Consider the following 18952-nt stretch of genomic DNA (forward strand, 5'->3'; position numbering starts at 1 on the left):
GTGAAAGAAAGACACGTGGTTTTGCAAACTCGTAGCAGATTCTTTCCGTAATTTGACTTTACCTTAAAACTGGACATTTTGTTTATGTGAAGGATCGATATCGCTTGAAAAAAATAATCCAAAAATAAAAATCAACTTGCCACAATTAAAGGTAATTTAACTGCGGTTTCGGAAATCTAGTGGTTTGTGATTGCTTCTCTGCAACAATGGCAAAATGAATTGTTTTATCAGAACACTGATGAAGCACGACAATGAAAATGGATACACACACTGTTAATACGTTTAATAACATTTCGTAGAATAAATGTCACTCGACACGACACTCATTGCAAATGAGTACTTTTAATCCTTAGCTCGGGTTGACAGTGGAGGCTGAATATGAATACTGTATTCAAAAATCTAAATAGAGTTATCTAAGCCCGATCTCACGCACACTAGCTTACCATTTGTTTTTGCTGGCGGGTACAAATTTTAACCTAAAAACCCTTCGTGTACAAACACGCAATACATGCGCACGTAGATAACTCTATATCTGTAGCTTAAGACCCAGTCAACCCACGAACGAAATCGGTTTAAACGCAACAACCAGTTTCGTTTACGTACCGGTTGTTGCGTTTGAAATAGAATTCGTAAACGATTCGAATTGAAATCTGTTTAAGAATCCCGATTAAGTTGACTGGGTTACCACACCTAAACGGGGCTAGCTTCCGGTGGATCTTCACGCTCGCATTGTTGGGATCACTTTCAAACGCATCCAGTACGATCTGCATCGTGGCCAGTTGCTGATGCTGCGGTTTTATCCAAACCGTAGATGATGAGATAAGTTGCTTGTGGGAAATTTTGTCGCCGTTTAAAAGACGTATCCAGTTTGAAATGGCCGCTAGGTGGCCAATGGTGTTAGAAATGACAGCTTCCATGTATTTGAATATGGGAGCTCAGGAAAACTAAATTTTTAAGCAATAAAATGATTATTTATGATAAAAGTATTGATTGATTAGGTGCACAAAATGTGTCTAGAATATTATTAAAATAAAAACTGTTCGAAAAATTTGCAATTGAGATAAGTACACCATTCGATTCAGCAGGAATTTTGGGCACCAAAAATATATAGTTTTCATATGTTAAGTATTTTATTTTAGAAGAAAACTAACAAAAAGTATGAAAATCGAGACATTTAGTATGGGAGCTGTCAAATCTCTCACCATCAAAAAGCAGCGTTGAGCTTTCGCTGGATTTGTCTAAAGAGTTTTGGATTTTCTTGAGACGTTCTTGTGGTTAGCGGTTCCGGTTTCTTGGGCACCGTCGGCGATTGCTTGCGCTTGCCGTACACATTTTTGTTTTTCAATATCCCTCACTCCTACTTCTCCTGCAGACTGACCACGGCCATCTGCAGCGCAACCCTCACGCGTCCTGTTTCCCCCGTAGAAGCCCGTCTGGTGGCAAAAGTTCGCTCCCTCGATGCCGGAGACCTCCTCCAGCTTATTGTCCTGCTTGCCGCACCACTTGCGGCACACAGAGCTGGCCGTTTCCAGCGGGACGCAGACCACGCGCCATTCGTTCGGCCTTTTGAAGTAGATGACGTACTTGGGCAGGCCACCGATTCCGTGCTCGCCCTCCAGCTCTTACGGGTGCACCTCGAGTCGACTCCGGACGGCCTTTTCCACGATGGCCCGTGCCGGTCACCAACGATTCGGGTAGTAAAGCACCTTGTTGATGAACTCCACGGCAACGCAAGCTTTGGCCTTTTCAAAGCGATTGACCACGTCGTCCACCGTCTTATTCCAAGCCGGATTGAAGTGCCTCACGCGGGTACTCGTGTACTTGGGCTCACCCTAAAACATCGGAACGCCGTTATCTATTCCATCCAACTAAGCGACCAACGTGTCGTACAACTTGCGATAAACCCCACGAACCAACTCCTTCTCCGGATTCACAATCGAGTTCCGCTCCAAAATCTTCCGGATCACTCCCTCCCCGAAGTAGGTATCAACCCAGCTAAACTCAACCGAATCTCCTGCTTAACCTTTACCTCCGGCCTCAGCGAGTTCAACGTCTCCTGAAAACTCGACTGGTGATGGTCGTACCGGTTTTTTGCCGGGTCAAACACCGCCTTACGAACCAAGGAACCGCTTGCCGAGGACGAGCAGCAGCACGACGACTGCGGCCAGGAACTTTTACAGGAAGAACGTTTTGCCGTCCAGGCCCTCGTAGACCTTGATGATCGAGACGGTTTCCGCTGGCGTCGCGGTAGTTCAGCGCAATGTTAATTCCGAACGGACGTCCGGCGAATGATTCTGACGGAAACGAGTACGGAATGGTATCCTCGTGGCCGGGTTTGATTTCGCGTTTGATCGCGATGGCCGAGAAGTTTTGGAGTAAGTAGTTGAAGTCCATCGGATAGCGAAACGAGGGCTGGACGGTTTCCATGATGAAATCATCGCCTTTGTTGTCGAATCCGACCAAGAACTCAAATGGGCCGGTCGGAAGCTCAAACTGCGAACCAGATTTAAGTGCAGCGGACTGGTAAACAACAGGAACGTATCAGCGTCGCGAGAGTTCGTCGTTTCCGGCTAATTGTCCGTTTCCTCAGCCTGGCCCGTCACCGATGCGTCCTCTCCTTCAACCTCCACGTTCAACTCATCCTCGGCGGCGGAGTGGGCCATCAACCGGGAACCACCGTCCACGGTGAGCAGAACCAGCAGGGCAAAAATCAACAGACTTTTCATTTTCACTCGAATCCCAATCCACATTCGTTGTTTATTTTTATTTTTGACTGCTCGAATTCATCAAAATAAAATTTTCATTCGAGCACGATTTGACCACGATGGGCGCGATTCGCCACGATGAGCAAAAAACAACCACGATGAAGGGGCGATGAGCGAATAAGGTTGAATTTGATGCGATTTTAACCAAATCGCGAAGTGTCATCTCCCTCGATTTGCGTGGTTTTGTCAATAAATTTACATTTTTGCTCATAATTCGAAAAATACAATGAATTCAAACGTCGTTTTCGGTATGGTGATGCTATTTGACGTCCTTTACAAGATACTTGCCTTACAGTTGGTCTAAATCCATTCTAAAGCCCAAAACCAAGGGTGACCCGTTCTGCCCCCATGGTCCATTCTGCCCCCCCCCCCCCCCCGCCCCTAACTCTATATTCCCTTGTAAAGTGAGTTTAAAGCCAAAAGTGGCGACTGCAACAGTGGATATAGCAGGAAGGTGCTGTGTCCTATCCCTCGCCTAGACCAGATCAAAATCCATGATAAAGCTGACAGACCAAATCTGTCAGACCAAGACTGTCAGACCAAAGAGCAAAAAGTAAACAATCTTGGTCTTCGACGTAGGTGCACACAAATCAAGAAAAGAAAATTTGAAAAAGAATTTTATTTTTCCAATTCAATGACTGGGTTTGGACTGCAAAAATGAATGGACGTCAGAAAATGATTAAACAGTGCGGCATCCTGTACACCGACAATTAAATAAGCATTTAAATGCTTTATTCTTCCACTTTAATTTTTGATCGCGTTTTCGGTTTACACCTGAAAAATCTTGAAATTATTTATACGGATTTGTGATTCCTATCTTTCCACCATTCCCTTGGGATATAGAGTTTACATACATTGGAAAAGCACCTTAAAAATGTCAAAAGAAGAAAAAGCTTTTTGCAACGCGCCATCTGTTGCTTATTTGATTGGTGAACTTTTTCAAGTTCAGATGGCGCGCACTATGGTACATTGGGTGGCCAAGTTTCAAAAAAGTTACCTTCTCCAAATATTTTTTGGTATTTTTTTCTCGAAAGTTAACATTCTAACTAAGAAAAATCCAAATTTTCAAAAGCTCTAAGTTTGTCCATTAGGCTTCATCCATAAAGTACGTCACGCTAAAATCGGCCAAAATTTAGCCCCTCCCCCCCTTGTCACGCTTTTCCTATACTGATAACACGCAATGTCACACTTTCTCAGACCCCCCCTCTCCCCCTATTGCGTGACATATTTTATGGATGACGCCTTACGGAGATACGCAAGCTGAATGTCAAAAAATGGAGTAAAAAACTAGCGTTTTTCGTAAAAATGGCTGATTGTTTACAGCCATTTTAAATATTTTATTAGGACAATTATACATCGTTGGAAAGGTAATGAGATAAGCTTTGAAACTAGTAATAGATAAAATGTTGTTTGCCTTCCAAAAACTGAAGTTTTCATCGAATAACTGGAGCATTTTTTTGTCAAAACTTATTTTTTTGTGTTTGTTAATCGAGTACTTTTTTTGCTAACCGATGCTAAACATGAAACTAAGATCACTTGAAAGATTGGATCATAATCTAACATTGCTGAAATTTCCAGCCTGCGATTTTTTTGCGTTTTCGGAGATATGCCATTTTGAACATTTACGTTTTATCAAAATTTGCTGCAATCTACATATGCGCTCGTTTATTTCACTTGCTTTGCTACCTACTTCGTGGGCATCGTCGCCTCAAAAATCAATACCTGGTTTCAAGAAGTTCAAAATGACTTTATTGGAATTTTCTGTTGCCTATATTTAAAATTGAGTACCTTAGTCAAAATAAGGTATTCGTACCGAAGTTTCTCAAGCGAAACTGGAGAATCTCAGTTTGATACCGAAAAAAGTATTCAGCAAAATATTGACTTAGCTTGATGAATTTCTGCGATCAATCCATGAAACTGATCCAAATTTTGGTTGGATCATCATAAAAAGTACCTTTAACATAGTTATATAGCATGGATTCACAAAAAGAAACACACAGCAGTAAATAATAATGTTCGTGCAAGACGGTATTTGTGTCCATCCCCTGTATGTTTACTTCCTTACCCAAGGGGGTTGACACTCGATCATTCTGGAATCATTCCATTTTTATTCCAGAATAATTGGAATGATGGGAATGTTTTGCTCTATAATATGAGTTTTTTCAGATTAGCGTGTAAACGTCAAAACATCAAAACAAAACAAAATGTTTTCATCCGATGTTTTTATACGCGTGTACGTTCCGTCGTCGTTTGCGGCAAACGAAAGCCCCTGCGGAGGCATCCCAACGTGCTCGAGGCACCCGGGAGTGGACCTCGTAGAATTTGCCGGTGGAAGAGAACGTTCAAAAAACGAGCCAGTTACGTGCTGGGTGAAGGAGTTATAACCAGCGAACCAGCCACTATCGCGGTCACCTTCATTACGACTATCATCTCCACCAGGAGATGGCCGCGGCGGAAGATTGTCTCGTGGTGAACTAATCCGGCGAGAACTCTCTTCGACACGCGGTGGCCATACTCCGGGACTTCAAAACGGTGACCAGGGAGAAAGCGTCCGCTGTCTCCGGTGAGGAAGCTATCCTGACCAACGGTGCAAATGACCCAGGTCAGGATTCTCCTTCGGGGGATTGACGGGAGTACGCATCCGGTGGCTGTTTGTTTCTGCAGACGCGAGGTTTAAGAATTTCAAGGAGATCGATCAGGTTCCCGTGGGACACATTTCGCGTTCGGTGACCATATGTGTCTTTGGCCAAGCTGACTTTTACACGCGAATTGCCAGAGATTTACGGCCATTTGGGCACGCACAATCGAGCAGAACATCCAGCCGTCCCGCTTTCCCGTTTAGACCTTCTCTGGCACCTTCTGGGCCGCGACAACAATCTTCGTCTGGCCAAACGCATCACCTTAGTTCACAGCTACAGAAATCTGTCGCTATCGTGCACTCTGGACTTGTCGCTTACCCGCCGGTACATCGCACTGTGCAAGCGCGAAATGCTGGTCATCTTCAGGCCGGAACTGTTCGAGTATATCGTCAACGCGTACGTCGAACTGCGCCGCGAGACACGCAACAACAACAATTTCTGCGATCAATCCATGAAACTGATCCAAATTTTGGTTGGATCATCATAAAAAGTACCTTTAACATAGTTATATAGCATGGACTCACAAAAAGAAACACACAGCAGTAAATAATAATGTTCGTGCAAGACGGTATTTGTGTCCATCCCCTGTATGTTTACTTCCTTACCACTATTGTACTGACCAGAACAGAACAATAAAGCTTTTGCCTCGTCGCGCGCTGACCACCGTCCGAGACGGTTGGCTCTGCAGTCCACTTAAATGATTGTTTTATTTCTATTCAATTGGAGATTCTACGCGCCTGGACAACAACAACAACACAACGTAGGGAATTCGAAGTCAGCCTCTGGCTGAACAAATAAATATTTGACTTAAAATGAATTTATTACGCTTAACAAAATCTTGTTGGAGGGCAGGTGGGGAGGGGGGGGGGGGGTGAAAGAAAGAGGAGGGAGGGGTCCTTAAAGTGGGGATGTATTAGCTCATCCATAATTTAATAATATAAACTCGCAACCATGGTCATGGTAACCTTCACAGCAACTTCATAAAAAGTTTAACTCCATGTTGCACACACTCTCACTTTTAATTTCTCGATACGCAATTCTGTTGCACTTGCAAATGTATGAAAAGACTATTTATTATAAAAAATCAACTATAGAAAAACATGAAAAGTCATAAAAATGGACGTATATCATTTCGATACCATACAATTACCCAAATTTGTATGAAAAAACATATAAAAATCAAAAAATAATTTTGCCGCCTGTTTGTATGGAGATGGCCCATAGAGTTATCTGCGTGCGCATGTATTGCGTGTACGTACACGAAAAAGATTGAGGTTAAATTTTGTACCCGCCAGCAAAACAAATGGGGTGCTGGTGTGCGTGAGCTCGGGCTTAGATAACTCTATATAGAGTTATCTACGTGCGCATGTATTGCGTGTACGTACACGAAAAAGATTGAGGTTAAATTTTGTACCCGCCAGCAAAACAAATGGGGTGCTGGTGTGCGTGAGCTCGGGCTTAGATAACTCTATAGAGCTTTATGACGTTTCGCGTACGCACACTAGCGCACCATTTGGTTTTGCTGGCTGACAAAATTTAACCTCACTTTATTTTCGTGTACGTACACGCAATACATACACACATAGTATGCTCTATTGGCGCGCCATCAAAGCTCCTTTGACAATCTGTAGTATAAACCATCCCAGTCAGTTCAATTTGAATTCCGAAATGAAATCTAATTGGATTCTAACTAGATTCCGTTTCAGAATTCGAATTTGGAAGCATTTCCATTCGAGCAGTTTTTGCTTTTTTCTACAATGTATTTCTTATGGAGCGAACTGTCAGAAACTGCTCGACTTCGGGTGCTCCATGGCTGGGATAGAGTAATGGTATAAATTATACCGTCATCAGGGGTGACTTTGTGTCTGGGGCGGGAGATTTTCTCATACAAATATGCTGAAATTTGTATGAACCAATCTCACCCGCAGACCCAATGTCACCTGGTCATTATGGAAACTCTTAAAGTATTTTCATACATTTCTATAATCAACTGAGAACCTCTGTTATTTGAACAACATTATTTTCGACAAATACGCGCATGGCAAGTAAAGATGTTAACATTGTGTCCAACATTGATATTATTTGTTTACATTTTTTAATTTCTTCTTTCGGAATGAAACAGGTAAAGATTAAGATTATTCCATTCGTATTCTAAAATGTTTGAAAGCCATACAAAATTAAAATGTAATTGTCACAAAAAATGATAAAGCACCAACACATCTCGGAGTACAAATTACGATTGGAGATAGCTGGAGATAGCTCAAAGAGATCTACTAGAACACAGAAGTAGTGACGATATAGGAAGATATTGCACACATTTACTACCAATGTGTGCGCTGGCAGCATAGTTTGCATAGCACAGTAAAAAAATGAATGATTTTATGCAATAGGATGTAGTAACAATCGCATAATTTTATTTCAAACATGTGAATGCAATTTATGTTTTATGTACCTTACTGAAATGTTTCAATTAAATAATTTCTTTTTCAATTAAATTGAGCAAAAATACTGAAGACATTATGATGGTTTACACGGATTGCCCATTCCAAAATACAAACAATTTTTTATTGCCTCCTGACTGTGTTACTTCATATTTAGTTTACGCGACACCATAAAACGAAAACTATGTGCGCTACTCATACTATACTGATTCTACTACTGATGTGTGCTGATAGATAGAATTGAAAGTAGTCAGATCGAATCTACACATTCTGAAGTGAAAAAATCTAGCAATAGCTACAGTTCAATGCGAATCATGTAATTTTAGTGTTGTTTGACCATTTGTTGTGTTTTGTGTTGTATATGAATATAGTTCACTGTTTTCGCTTGCTAAATTGAATATGGATTCTTTCGGCTGCTACAAGAGGTATGTGCGCGAATTGAAATGCCAAGATTACTTCATTTTCAGAATTTTCACAGACTGTTGAGCATTTGGTTGTGTAATCGTGTTTACAGTGGCATGCTAAATATACAAACGCAAAATCCTTCTCCTAATTCGAAATATGTGCGCCACAAATTGTAAAATGTTAAGCAATCGGCCACTACCGGCATGCAAAACTATCGATTTTTTTATTTCTTCACTGCCAGACATAATAGGATAATTTTTAGGCATATATTTGAAGGTGAAAAAGTCATCCATGACTCTTTTTCTATTAAAAATGCCTTTGAAACATCCAAATCACATACTAGCTAGTGGAGTGGCAGCTGGTTTGAATATATTAGAAGCTATAATTTTCGTCAACAAGACTCCGTATCACAATCTTGCATAAGTTAAAGATGGAACATTTGGAGTGTTACTAGAAAATAATTGGCCCATTTAGATTTATCTGGGTGATCAGTAAACAATATTCATATAGACAATTATTGTTTTAAGACCTTATATGAAATAACACGCATTAAAAATAACAATAAAAAATCAAAATACAATTTTGTAAACATTAAAATCAAGTATTGTAAATATTCCAATGACTAAATTCCTAGCAAGATAAATAAAAAACGTAACTTTATCCACCTTATGGTGGTTGATGCCTTCCTCACATTAATATACTTTTGATAGGGTTATCAAATCTTCAATCTTTTAGGCTCAAAGGAAAGGTCTTTTGATTACACATCTTACGGTGGGTCACTTGATGGATCCGCTCATCTTTTCTACTAAAATATCTGATCCGGCCTCCAAAATGTGCAGTATGTAAAAAAAGTATTTACACCTTGATTTACACCCCTTGGGCACTATGCACATTTTTTGATGCACGCAGAAAAATGTTTTGTAGAATCAGCCTGTACGAAGTTTGAATCAACAATTTTTTTGTTGAATATAATCAACGACGATTTTGCGTTGAAACAAACCTTGATGTTCTCAATTCCACAAAAGTCTTTTGTTGTTTCGAAAAAGCTGCTTTGACGTTTAGCGTTGATTCAACAAAAATAAAGATTTTCAAATCAACAAAACGTTTTGTTGATTCAAATATGCCTTATTTTTCTGCGTGTGATACATATAAAAAAAAAAAAAGTTTGACAGGAACCTAGTACTACGTAAATGTTATTTGTTGACAAATCACCATAAATCCAGTCTCCCAACTCCAAATAGGCATCCTTGACTGATTAAAAAAATAATTTGGATTGAATATAAAGATTACTAACTACTTAGTATAAAAGTTTATATAACTCTGGAAATTCTATATAAAACTTATCTAAACTTAATTTTGCAAACTTTTAATTCAACTAAATGTCAATATAATAACATAGAATTGCTAAATAAACATTTTGGAGTGGGTATAGCACCGTTTTGGGGGTATTAGTATCGATAGAATAGATTTTTCGTTGGAATTTCGTACCAACCCGGAATTACGTCGTAGGAAAATCCGCCGGCATCCGAACCGGTCCACGATTCACAAGTCAACCTATGTGGAATCGGAAAGGGCATAAAATTTCCGATCTTTTGATACCCAAACACCTAGGTTTTCTTTAAAACCTACGTTTTTAAATACCTGGTTAAAAAGTAAGTTTGATCCACGAAAACAAAAATTACGAAATTCCATACATTTTTGGCAGGTTGCTCCTACCCTGTTTGAAAAATGTCGCACGTCGTACGAGTTGTCGAACGGTTTTGATTTTACCGTTTCGATATCGATTGGTCGAAAGGACGACAAACGGACGACAAACACTTGACATGCTCGACATAGTTTTTTCGATCGATTTTCCTTCAATTCGACGTCGATTATCGTCGACGCAAACAGTTTGACAGTTCTCTTCAGTTGATCTTGTTCGGACTTGATTGCAACCGAATCGAACCAGCTGTCGTTACTTTTGGTATTTGGTTTAGGAGCTGAGAAGATTTTGGACGATTTTCGACGGATAATAGGTAAGTTTAGTTCTAGATTGTGATATTTTTGCTGCCGAAATGATCCGGCCGGGGTGCGCGAGTGACCGAATCAAAGTGTCTTCCTTGGTGTCTTCTATTCCAGATATCGGTCTTCGAGGCGGTGAAGGAGGACGGGAAATTTGGCGGGTCATTCCGGAAGACGGGACGGGAAGGAACCGGTTTGCGATCGAGGTAGCGGTTGGTGTTTGGTGTTTTACTTTCCGCGGGAGGTTGCGGCACATACCTGATGAAACTGGTGAGTCATGTTTTAGAAACGAAGTGTGTGTTTGTATTGTATTAAATTCAAAACCTCAAAACATAAAAATTGTTATCTAATCCACGTTTTTACCCAATAATTCTAAACTAAAGAAAAATCTAAATTACCAGAATTTAAAAAATCTTAAACACTAAAACTGTAAAATTCTAAAGTTTTTCAAACTCTAGTATTTCAAATTATAGAATGCAAGCATTTGAATACTAAAAATTTCTTTAAATTCATAGAATATTGTAAATTGTTAATATTCTTAAATTATAGAATTTAATAAATCATAAAATTTTCGAGGTCTTAAAGTTCTCAAAACATTTCACTAAAAAATCTGAAATTCTAAAATATTTAAATTTGGAAATTGAAAAAACCTCAAATACTGAAATTCTTTAATTCTAAAATACTAAAATTGTTAAATTCTAACATTATTAAAATTCTTATAATCCCAAAATTCATGAAATAAAAAAAAATCTAAATGTCGTTCGTCATATTTAGAATTAGAGTTTAGAATTCAAAAATTCTAAAAATTATGAGTTTAAAATTCTAAAAATTCTAAAATAAAATTACAATCAAAAATTTTTATAGTTTTATATTTTGAAAATTCGAAAAATTTTAGAATTTTAGAATTTAAGAATTTAAGAATTTAAGAATTTAAGAATTTAAGAATTTAAGAATTTAAGAATTTAAGAATTTAAGAATTTAAGAATTTAAGAATTTAAGAATTTAAGAATTTAAGAATTTAAGAATTTAAGAATTTAAGAATTTAAGAATTTAAGAATTTAAGAATTTAAGAATTTAAGAATTTAAGGTGAAGCCGTTGATCATTTTCGAAGAAATTTGATCATCACCATAAAATATTCTGTATTAAATTCAATTTGATGAATTTCAGCACCAAAAGGAATCAGCATGTGCCGTTTGTTGCCAAATTGAAGCCACTGAAGGAATTTTTGATCTATATTAATTGTGCTTCAAAATTTATATAATTTTGTGGCACAGTCATTGACGTCCTAGTTGGCAATCATTGATTAATGACGATTTTCATAACTTTACAAGGAATGGGATAATCGTTACCAAAATGAATCAGCATGTGTAGGGCACTACTCTAAACAACTTGTTGAAGGAATTTTGTCAAAATATTCAAAGCGACGCAAAATTTATATCTTTGAACGAAAAATCATGACAATGATGGAAGTCTTCACGTTAAGAATTTAAGAATTTAAGAATTTAAGAATTTAAGAATTTAAGAATTTAAGAATTTAAGAATTTAAGAATTTAAGAATTTAAGAATTTAAGAATTTAAGAATTTAAGAATTTAAGAATTTAAGAATTTAAGAATTTAAGAATTTAAGAATTTAAGAATTTAAGAATTTAAGAATTTAAGAATTTAAGAATTTAAGAATTTAAGAATTTTACAATTTTACAATTTTAGAATTTTCGAATTTTAGAATTTTAGAATTTTAGAATTTTAGAATTTTAGAATTTTAGAATTTTAGAATTTTAGAATTTTAGAATTTTAGAATTTTAGAATTTTAGAATTTTAGAATTTTAGATTTTTTTTTAGAATGATATTTTTAAAAATCCTAATATTTAAAAGCCCAAATTCCTAAAACTTAATTGTATAATCCTTAAAAATCTTCTAAGTTCTAGAGTTCTTAAATAATTTTAAAGAATTTTGAAATTCATAAACTTAAAAATCCTAAATTTCAAATATTTTAAAATTTCAAAAAATCAGCAAACATACATGCCTAATTAAAAAAAATAAATTCTTGCAATTTCGATTTTAAAATTAGTTGCAAAAAAATGAGTTTTATAGGTTTTTAAATCTATTTTTAAAATGTCTTAATTTTTAATTGATTTTTATGTTTAAAATACCTTTTTTAAAAATTTTATGTTATTAATATTTAAGTAAGAATTTAATTTATAAATTGATGCCAATTAAAGTAATTTGGCAAATGTCGCAGTGTATATTAAGAAGCTATCCTGCTCATTCCTACCTAATGTAAACGTCAACGTTATCTTTTTTCAGGCAACTAAAATATTCCAATCTGATCATGCCGGAAACCATGAGTTCGCCTCCGTAGAACCCACGGAAGTATTCACGTTATCTCGTACCCCGGTGGCCATCAATCCGCCTGAGATCCAAGATTGGCGGGTTAAACTTTGATCAGCTCGTCGAGAAGCAAAAGTCCAACACCAACATCCAAGCCGGAAGCTGCGGTCAAGGCAAATCCGAGAGCATCCGAAGAATGCCAAGTTGGAGAAGAATCGGCGATCCGGAAGTTAAATTTCGTGAAAAAGTTAATATTATTGTGAAATTAGATGTGTTTGAATAAAAAATAAAATAAAAAACAACACAACAGTTTTTTTCAACAGCAACATAACCTAAAAATCCGAAATGACAGCACACGACAATAGCACGACATTCTAAATAACAAAACCGTGCGACGTCGGTCGAATGTCGTACGACAATGTCGTACAATTTCGATTATCGATCGCACGACAAATACGACATTTTGGTGCAAAAACGTCTGACATTCGTGCGATAGTCGCGCGACATTGTCGTGCGACGTCGTACGATTGCACGGACGACAAACGACGGACGTCCGACGGACTTTTCAGTCAGGGATTTGTCGTGCGATCGATGATCGAAATTGTACGACATTGTCGTACGACATTCGACCGACGTCGCACGGTTTTGTTATTTAGAATGTCGTGTGCTGTCATTTCGGATTTTTAGGTTATGTTGCAGTTGAAAAAAACTGTTGTTTTGTTTTTATTGTTTTTTTTTATTTCAACTGTCAAAATTTCAAAAAAATATTTACTTGTTCACTTAATTTCACTTGCGGATCGCCGATTCTTCTCCAACTTTGCTTCCTTCGGGATTTGCCTTGACCGCAGCTTCCGGCTTGGATGTTGGAGGCGGCCGTAGCAGCATCTTGGCCGTGTTGGACTTTTGCTCCTCGACGCGCTGATCAAAACCCGGATGCGACACCTTGGCGACGATCTTGAACCTCCGACGGATTGATGTTTACCGGAGTACGAGAGGCTGCTTCCTTGGGTTCTACGGAAGCCACGCGGGACCACACGGGGACGCATGGTTTCCGGCAGGATCAGATCAGAATATGTTTGTTGCCTGAAAAAATATAACATCAATCAACAATTGGCCAGAATTTTCTAAATTAAATTCAGAATTCAATAATAATAATAATACAATTTCAAAACAATACAATTTCAAATATGTAATATTCAAATATTTTGTAACTATAAAAGAAAACTAAATTTATTTATTCTCGCTTACTTTTACAAAATGTCCTATGTACATAGAAAACCCATGGCGCATTGTTGTAGTTGTTGTTCATTTATTTATTTATAACAATTGACTTAGGGCTTTAGGACCCTATTGTCCGCCATTACGGGGTTTGTTTTCCGGTACCCCCTGAGATCATGCGTGATCAATGGAGGTCTATATGCAGCAATTCCCCACGAAAACAGCATGGAAAAAACAAAAGTGCTCGGATCGGGCTCAAAATTTTTCTGAGGGTTCCCTGGCCGAAATAATTCGACCCGTATTTTTTTGTTTGGTCATTGGGGCGACCTGCGCCGGTGGCCTGAAAAATGGAAATTTTCGTCGATTTGCGCAAAAACCATTTTTTTCGAAAAATCATAACTCCTCGCCATTTTAACCGATTTCAATTTTCTTATACGCAAATGAAAGGTGATAAGTTGGTGATAAGAAAAATGGTAAGAAGTTTCAAAAATCTAGCCTAACATATGAAAAGGGCGTATGAAACTTTAAAATGCCGTTTTGACGGTGTCTGAACCAAAGAGCTTATGTCTGGAAATATTTTTAGCGGATTTCCCGGACATTTTTACGTAACAAACCAAAAAAATGGGAGGAGTTCATTAAGGGACCATCCACAAACTACCTGGACACTTTTTTTGGAAAACCCAAACCCCCCCTCCCCCTCGTGAACGCAAAAACCGCTCCGCGCGCAAAAACCGGAGCATGCCGAAATTGGCAAAAAATCAACATTTTCACTAAAACTGCGATAACTTTAAAATTTCAGCGATGACCTATAGATGTTTGGGGATCAAAATTGTTTTAATTAAAAGACGCAACTTTTGGTACCCAGACATGTCATCGTTGAAATTTTAAAGTTATCGCAGTTTTAGTGAAAAAAGATGATTTTTTGCCAAATTCGTCATTCTCCGGTTTTTTGCGCGCGGCGCGTAAAAAAACACGGATTTTATTTTCAAAAAATCATATCTTGGAATCCTGTTAATGAACTCCTCCCATTTTTCAGTATGTTATGTAAAAATGTCCGGGGAATCCGATAAAAATATTTCCAGACATAGGCTCTTTGGTCCAGACACCGTCAAAACGGCATTTTAAAGTTTCATACGCCATTTTCATATGTTAGGCTAGATTTTTTAAACTTTTTACTATTTTTCTTTGAAAGGCTAACTTATCACCTTTCATTTGCGTATAAGACAATTGAAATCGGTTAAAATGTCGAGGAGTTATGATTTTCCGAAAAAAGTAGTTAGTCTATGTTTGTTTTTCATGCTAAACACTGCAAATATTAAACTTACCAGAAGTTCCGGATTACCGAAACTGTTGCCCCCAATAAGCCCCTGATGGATTGAAAAACCTTCTCCGCAAATCAAATGCAACCGGAAGCAACCCGCCGTTAAAATCGATTGCCGCAGTGCCCAGAACCCTCGCCAGAACAAGTTTTACAGATCGGAATCAAAAATTAGCCACCCTAAACTTTCATTTGCGGCCAAAACATTTGAAATCGGTTAATTTCCATTTATTGAGCGATTTCCTTTAACGTTCGACATTTCCAAATGTTGATCTAGCAAACAAAACAGCGTGCTGCTGACAGTTCGCGGATGAACTTTTCTTTTGTTCTACAAGGGGAATTGGGGGTAAAATGGTCAAATTGGTAAACATTGTTGTTTTAAAATTTGGCCATTCTAGTGCGATTGAAAGGTCAAATTTGATATAACAATGCCTAATTTACTGTAAAAATTAATTACATCGCATCAAAGTAGCGATATGTACGAAAAAATAATTATTTTCTAATTAAACCGAATAACGAAATAATCATTTAACCCCAATGCACCCCCGAATCTTTTTTCGCGGTGTTCATTCGCTCGCGCCAACTCGCGATCTCCGGGCGATGAACTTTTCGCCCAATTTTGTCGCTGGCACTTTTCAATGAGAAGAGTAATAAAAGAATTTTTAAAAGTTTAAAATATTTAAAAGAAATAAAAACTTTAACATTTTTAAAATTTAAAAAAATTATTTTGTAAAATTTTTGTATTTTTTTTTTATTTTTAGAATTTTTTAAATTTGTTTTATTTAAAATTATCAAAAATTTAAGATGTGCAAAAAAAAGAGATTTTTTTAATTTTTAGAATTTTTAGAATTTTACTAATTTTTAAAATGCGTAGAATTTACAACAAATAGAATTTTTGATAATTTTTATTTAAAAATATAAATTATTTGAATTTTAGCATTTTTAGAATTTACAATTTTGGAATTTTAGAACATATAATTTTTAGAATTTTAGAATTCAAAATTTCAACTCGTGCGACTAACGTTTTGGGAATTTATGAACTTTATAATGTTAGATTTTTAGTATTTATGAATTGAAAAATTTTGTATTTAAGAATTAGGGAATTTTAATATTTAAATTATTGTCAATTTTAAAATTTTCATATTTTAGAGTTTATTTTTTTAATATTTGAAGACTTTGAGAATTTTAAATTAATGAATTGTATAATTTAAGAATATTAACAATTTGCACAATATCAAGAAATTAAATGAATTTAGAATTTTCAATTTCTTGCATTCTTAAGTTCTGGAATGCTAGAATTTTGAATTAAGAATGAAAAACTTTATAATTTAATTTTACAATTATCAAATCAAATCAGCGTTGAAGTTTTTTTTAAGCATTATTGGATTAAAAAGTTAAGAATTTGTGATGTTCATCTAATTTTTAATTTCGATCGTCCAATCGCACTCCCAGCACACCTCCTCCATCGTTTCTAAAACATGACTCACCAGTTCCATTAGATATGGATGCAACCTCCCGCGGAAAGTAAAACACCAAACACTAACGGCTTCCTCGATCGCAAACTGGTTCCTTCCCGTCCCGTCTTCCGGAATGGCTCGCCGAGTAATCCATATTTCCCGTCCTCCTCTTCCTCCTATACCGCCACGAAGACCGCAATCTGGAATACAAGACAATTTGATTCGGTTGTCGCCCACTCCGGCCGGAACATTCCGGCAGAAAAAGTAATTCAATCTAGAACACAACTTACCTTTAAACTGGCCAAAATCCTCCCAAAGCCTAAAACCAACAACAATTTGTTCGACTCGGTTGCAATCAAGTCCGAACAAGTTCAACTGAAGAGAACTGTCAAACTGTTTGCGTCGACGATAATCGACGTCGAATTGAAGGCAAATCGATGGAAAAAACAACGTCGGGCATGTCGAGTGTTTGTCGTCCTTTCGACCAATCGATATCGAAACGGTAAAATCAAAACCGTGCGACAACTCGTACGACGTGCGACATTTTTCAAACAGGGATACGACATTTTGGTGCAAAAACGTATGACATAAGCATAAGCATAGGTGCCCACCCGCAGTTGCTACTCCGTTATTGACTACAGATTGTCGAGGGAGACAGATTGGCCGATGCAAAATAAATCGGCACTGGCAACGTATGTTTTGCGCTTGCAACACTGCCAGTTTTGCTGGGAGTAAAGGGCGGTTGGTGTCCAGCACGTTTGGTGTCCAGAAACATTGGCCAATCTGTTTGCCTTGACAATCTGTATTATTGACCAGGACCTCCAGAAGTTACATCCACGAGCCGTGGAAGATAAGTGGGTGCTATCATTCCTCGCTTCGCAACTTCTCAAAGGCCCCTATCATGCTGATCAATACCGGCGCCGGCCACGACCAGTGGTAGGGTCACGGGGAAGTGGATGGGAATGTTAGTCCGATACTTGAGTGATAGAGACCGCCCAATCGACTGCTTCTCCGACAAAGTATCACATGAGTTTTGAGGGGGTTAGTAGATGGGTATGAGGTCAGGATTCACGAGTGGCAGTGATGTGACCATGAGCATTTTGTTTATCGGTTGAAAATGTTAAATCTTAGGCAGCCGGCTGCGGAAAGATAAATAATTGATTATTTAAAAAGTTTTTTAATCGAACGCGTGCCAACCGAGCAGTAGTGCTATGGGCTGGACTTATCAGTATATTTTTACTGTTTGTACAATTTAGATAACGCGAGCAAATTTCAAAAATAGTAGATGAGTTAATACTAAAGCTGCCAGTTGGAATAAATTATTACGATCAACGAATATAAACGAAGGAAAACAGGACACCACGTAACCGATTGTAATGAAATTAAAACAATAACTTAAACGAACTTAACCGGCGACGTGCCTTCCTATCAACGATGATAAAAGAAGGACTTATAAATTTAAAATATAAAAAGACTCCAAAAAATACGTTGCATAGTAACCGCGAAGTCCCGCTACTCACAATCGAATCCGAAAGATAGCTATCTAGAATTTTAAATATAGTATTAATTCGACCGCGATCCTCCAGAAATTCTTCGTCGGCGTGCCTTCCGATCAACGGTGATGTAAGAAGGGCTTTATTCATTAAAATGATTTTATACCATAAGCCTTAAAACATATTCGTCGGCGTGCCTTCCGATCATCGATGATATAGAAAGGACTTAATCCAGCAATACGACTTGCTTGTCTCGAAAAAAAAAGAATTCGGATCGTTTCTATCGAAAACTATGTAAAGAGAACAAAAATCAACTCATTGGCCAACGAACGCGCGAACTAAAAATAAAGAAAAAAGAAGAAGAAGAAGACCAATCACCCCATGCACACAAACAGCGACACAAAAGAGATGAAAACAACACGAATCAGAAGAAATCCAATCACCCCATGTACACAAATAGCGACACAAAAGAGATGGAAAATAACACGAAAAAACAGGACTGCGCGTCCACACAGGCACCGCACTACTGATGCCATTATTTAATTATAATGACCAATCACCCCATGCACTCGAACAGCGACACAAAAGAGACGGAAAATAACCCGAAAAAAAAACAGGACTGCGCGTCCACACAGGCACCGCACTACTGATGCCATTATTTAATTATAATGACCAATCCCATGCACTCGAACAGCGACATAAAAGAGACGGAAAATAACACGAAAAAACAGGACTGCGCGTCCACACAGGCACCGCCCTACTGAGCCCATAATTTAATTATAATGACCAATCACCCCATGCACTCGAACAGCGACATAAAAGAGACGGAAAATAACACGAAAAAACAGGACCGAGCGTCCACACACACTGAAAAAAACCAACATAG

At 37.7% G+C, this 18952-nt stretch overlaps 2 protein-coding genes, 1 long non-coding RNA gene and 1 pseudogene across 8 annotated transcripts in view; 1 reads left to right on the forward strand and 3 right to left on the reverse strand.

The window, feature by feature from the left end:
- Positions 1–289, reverse strand: part of LOC120419440 (c-Myc-binding protein) — a 31928-nt gene extending 31639 nt beyond the window's left edge. For all 3 annotated transcript variants that reach the window (XR_008211941.1, XR_005605722.2, XM_039582122.2), the window contains exon 1: positions 63–289. Coding sequence is in view for 1 of the 3 variants with exons in the window: in XM_039582122.2 (XP_039438056.1) it covers positions 63–77 (15 nt within the window). In the remaining 2 variants the exon portion in view is untranslated. The remainder of the gene's footprint in view (positions 1–62) is intronic.
- A 246-nt stretch (positions 290–535) lies between these two features.
- Positions 536–3076, reverse strand: LOC120419454 (translocon-associated protein subunit alpha-like; annotated as a pseudogene).
- Positions 3077–7449: 4373 nt separating this feature from the next.
- LOC120419424 (zinc finger protein 260-like) overlaps positions 7450–18952 on the forward strand; it is a 28753-nt gene continuing 17250 nt past the window's right edge. The window contains exons 1-2 of one of the 4 annotated variants that reach the window (XM_039582101.2): positions 7995–8270; positions 10369–10521. The gene's annotated coding sequence lies outside the window, so the exon portion shown is untranslated. Of the gene's footprint in view, positions 7527–7994; positions 8271–10368; positions 10522–18952 lie in introns of those variants that run through there. The other 3 variants (XM_039582102.2, XM_039582100.2, XM_039582103.2) reach the window with 3 other exon arrangements.
- Positions 12375–18916, reverse strand: LOC120419426 (uncharacterized). Its single transcript, XR_005605717.2, has 3 exons — positions 16864–18916; positions 16604–16773; positions 12375–13663 (listed from the first exon to the last, which is right to left on the reverse strand). It is a non-coding gene; the product is annotated as an uncharacterized LOC120419426 (long non-coding RNA).

Source organism: Culex pipiens, chromosome 2 (genome assembly GCF_016801865.2).
Source record: "Culex pipiens pallens isolate TS chromosome 2, TS_CPP_V2, whole genome shotgun sequence".
NCBI classification, from domain to species: domain Eukaryota; kingdom Metazoa; phylum Arthropoda; class Insecta; order Diptera; family Culicidae; genus Culex; species Culex pipiens.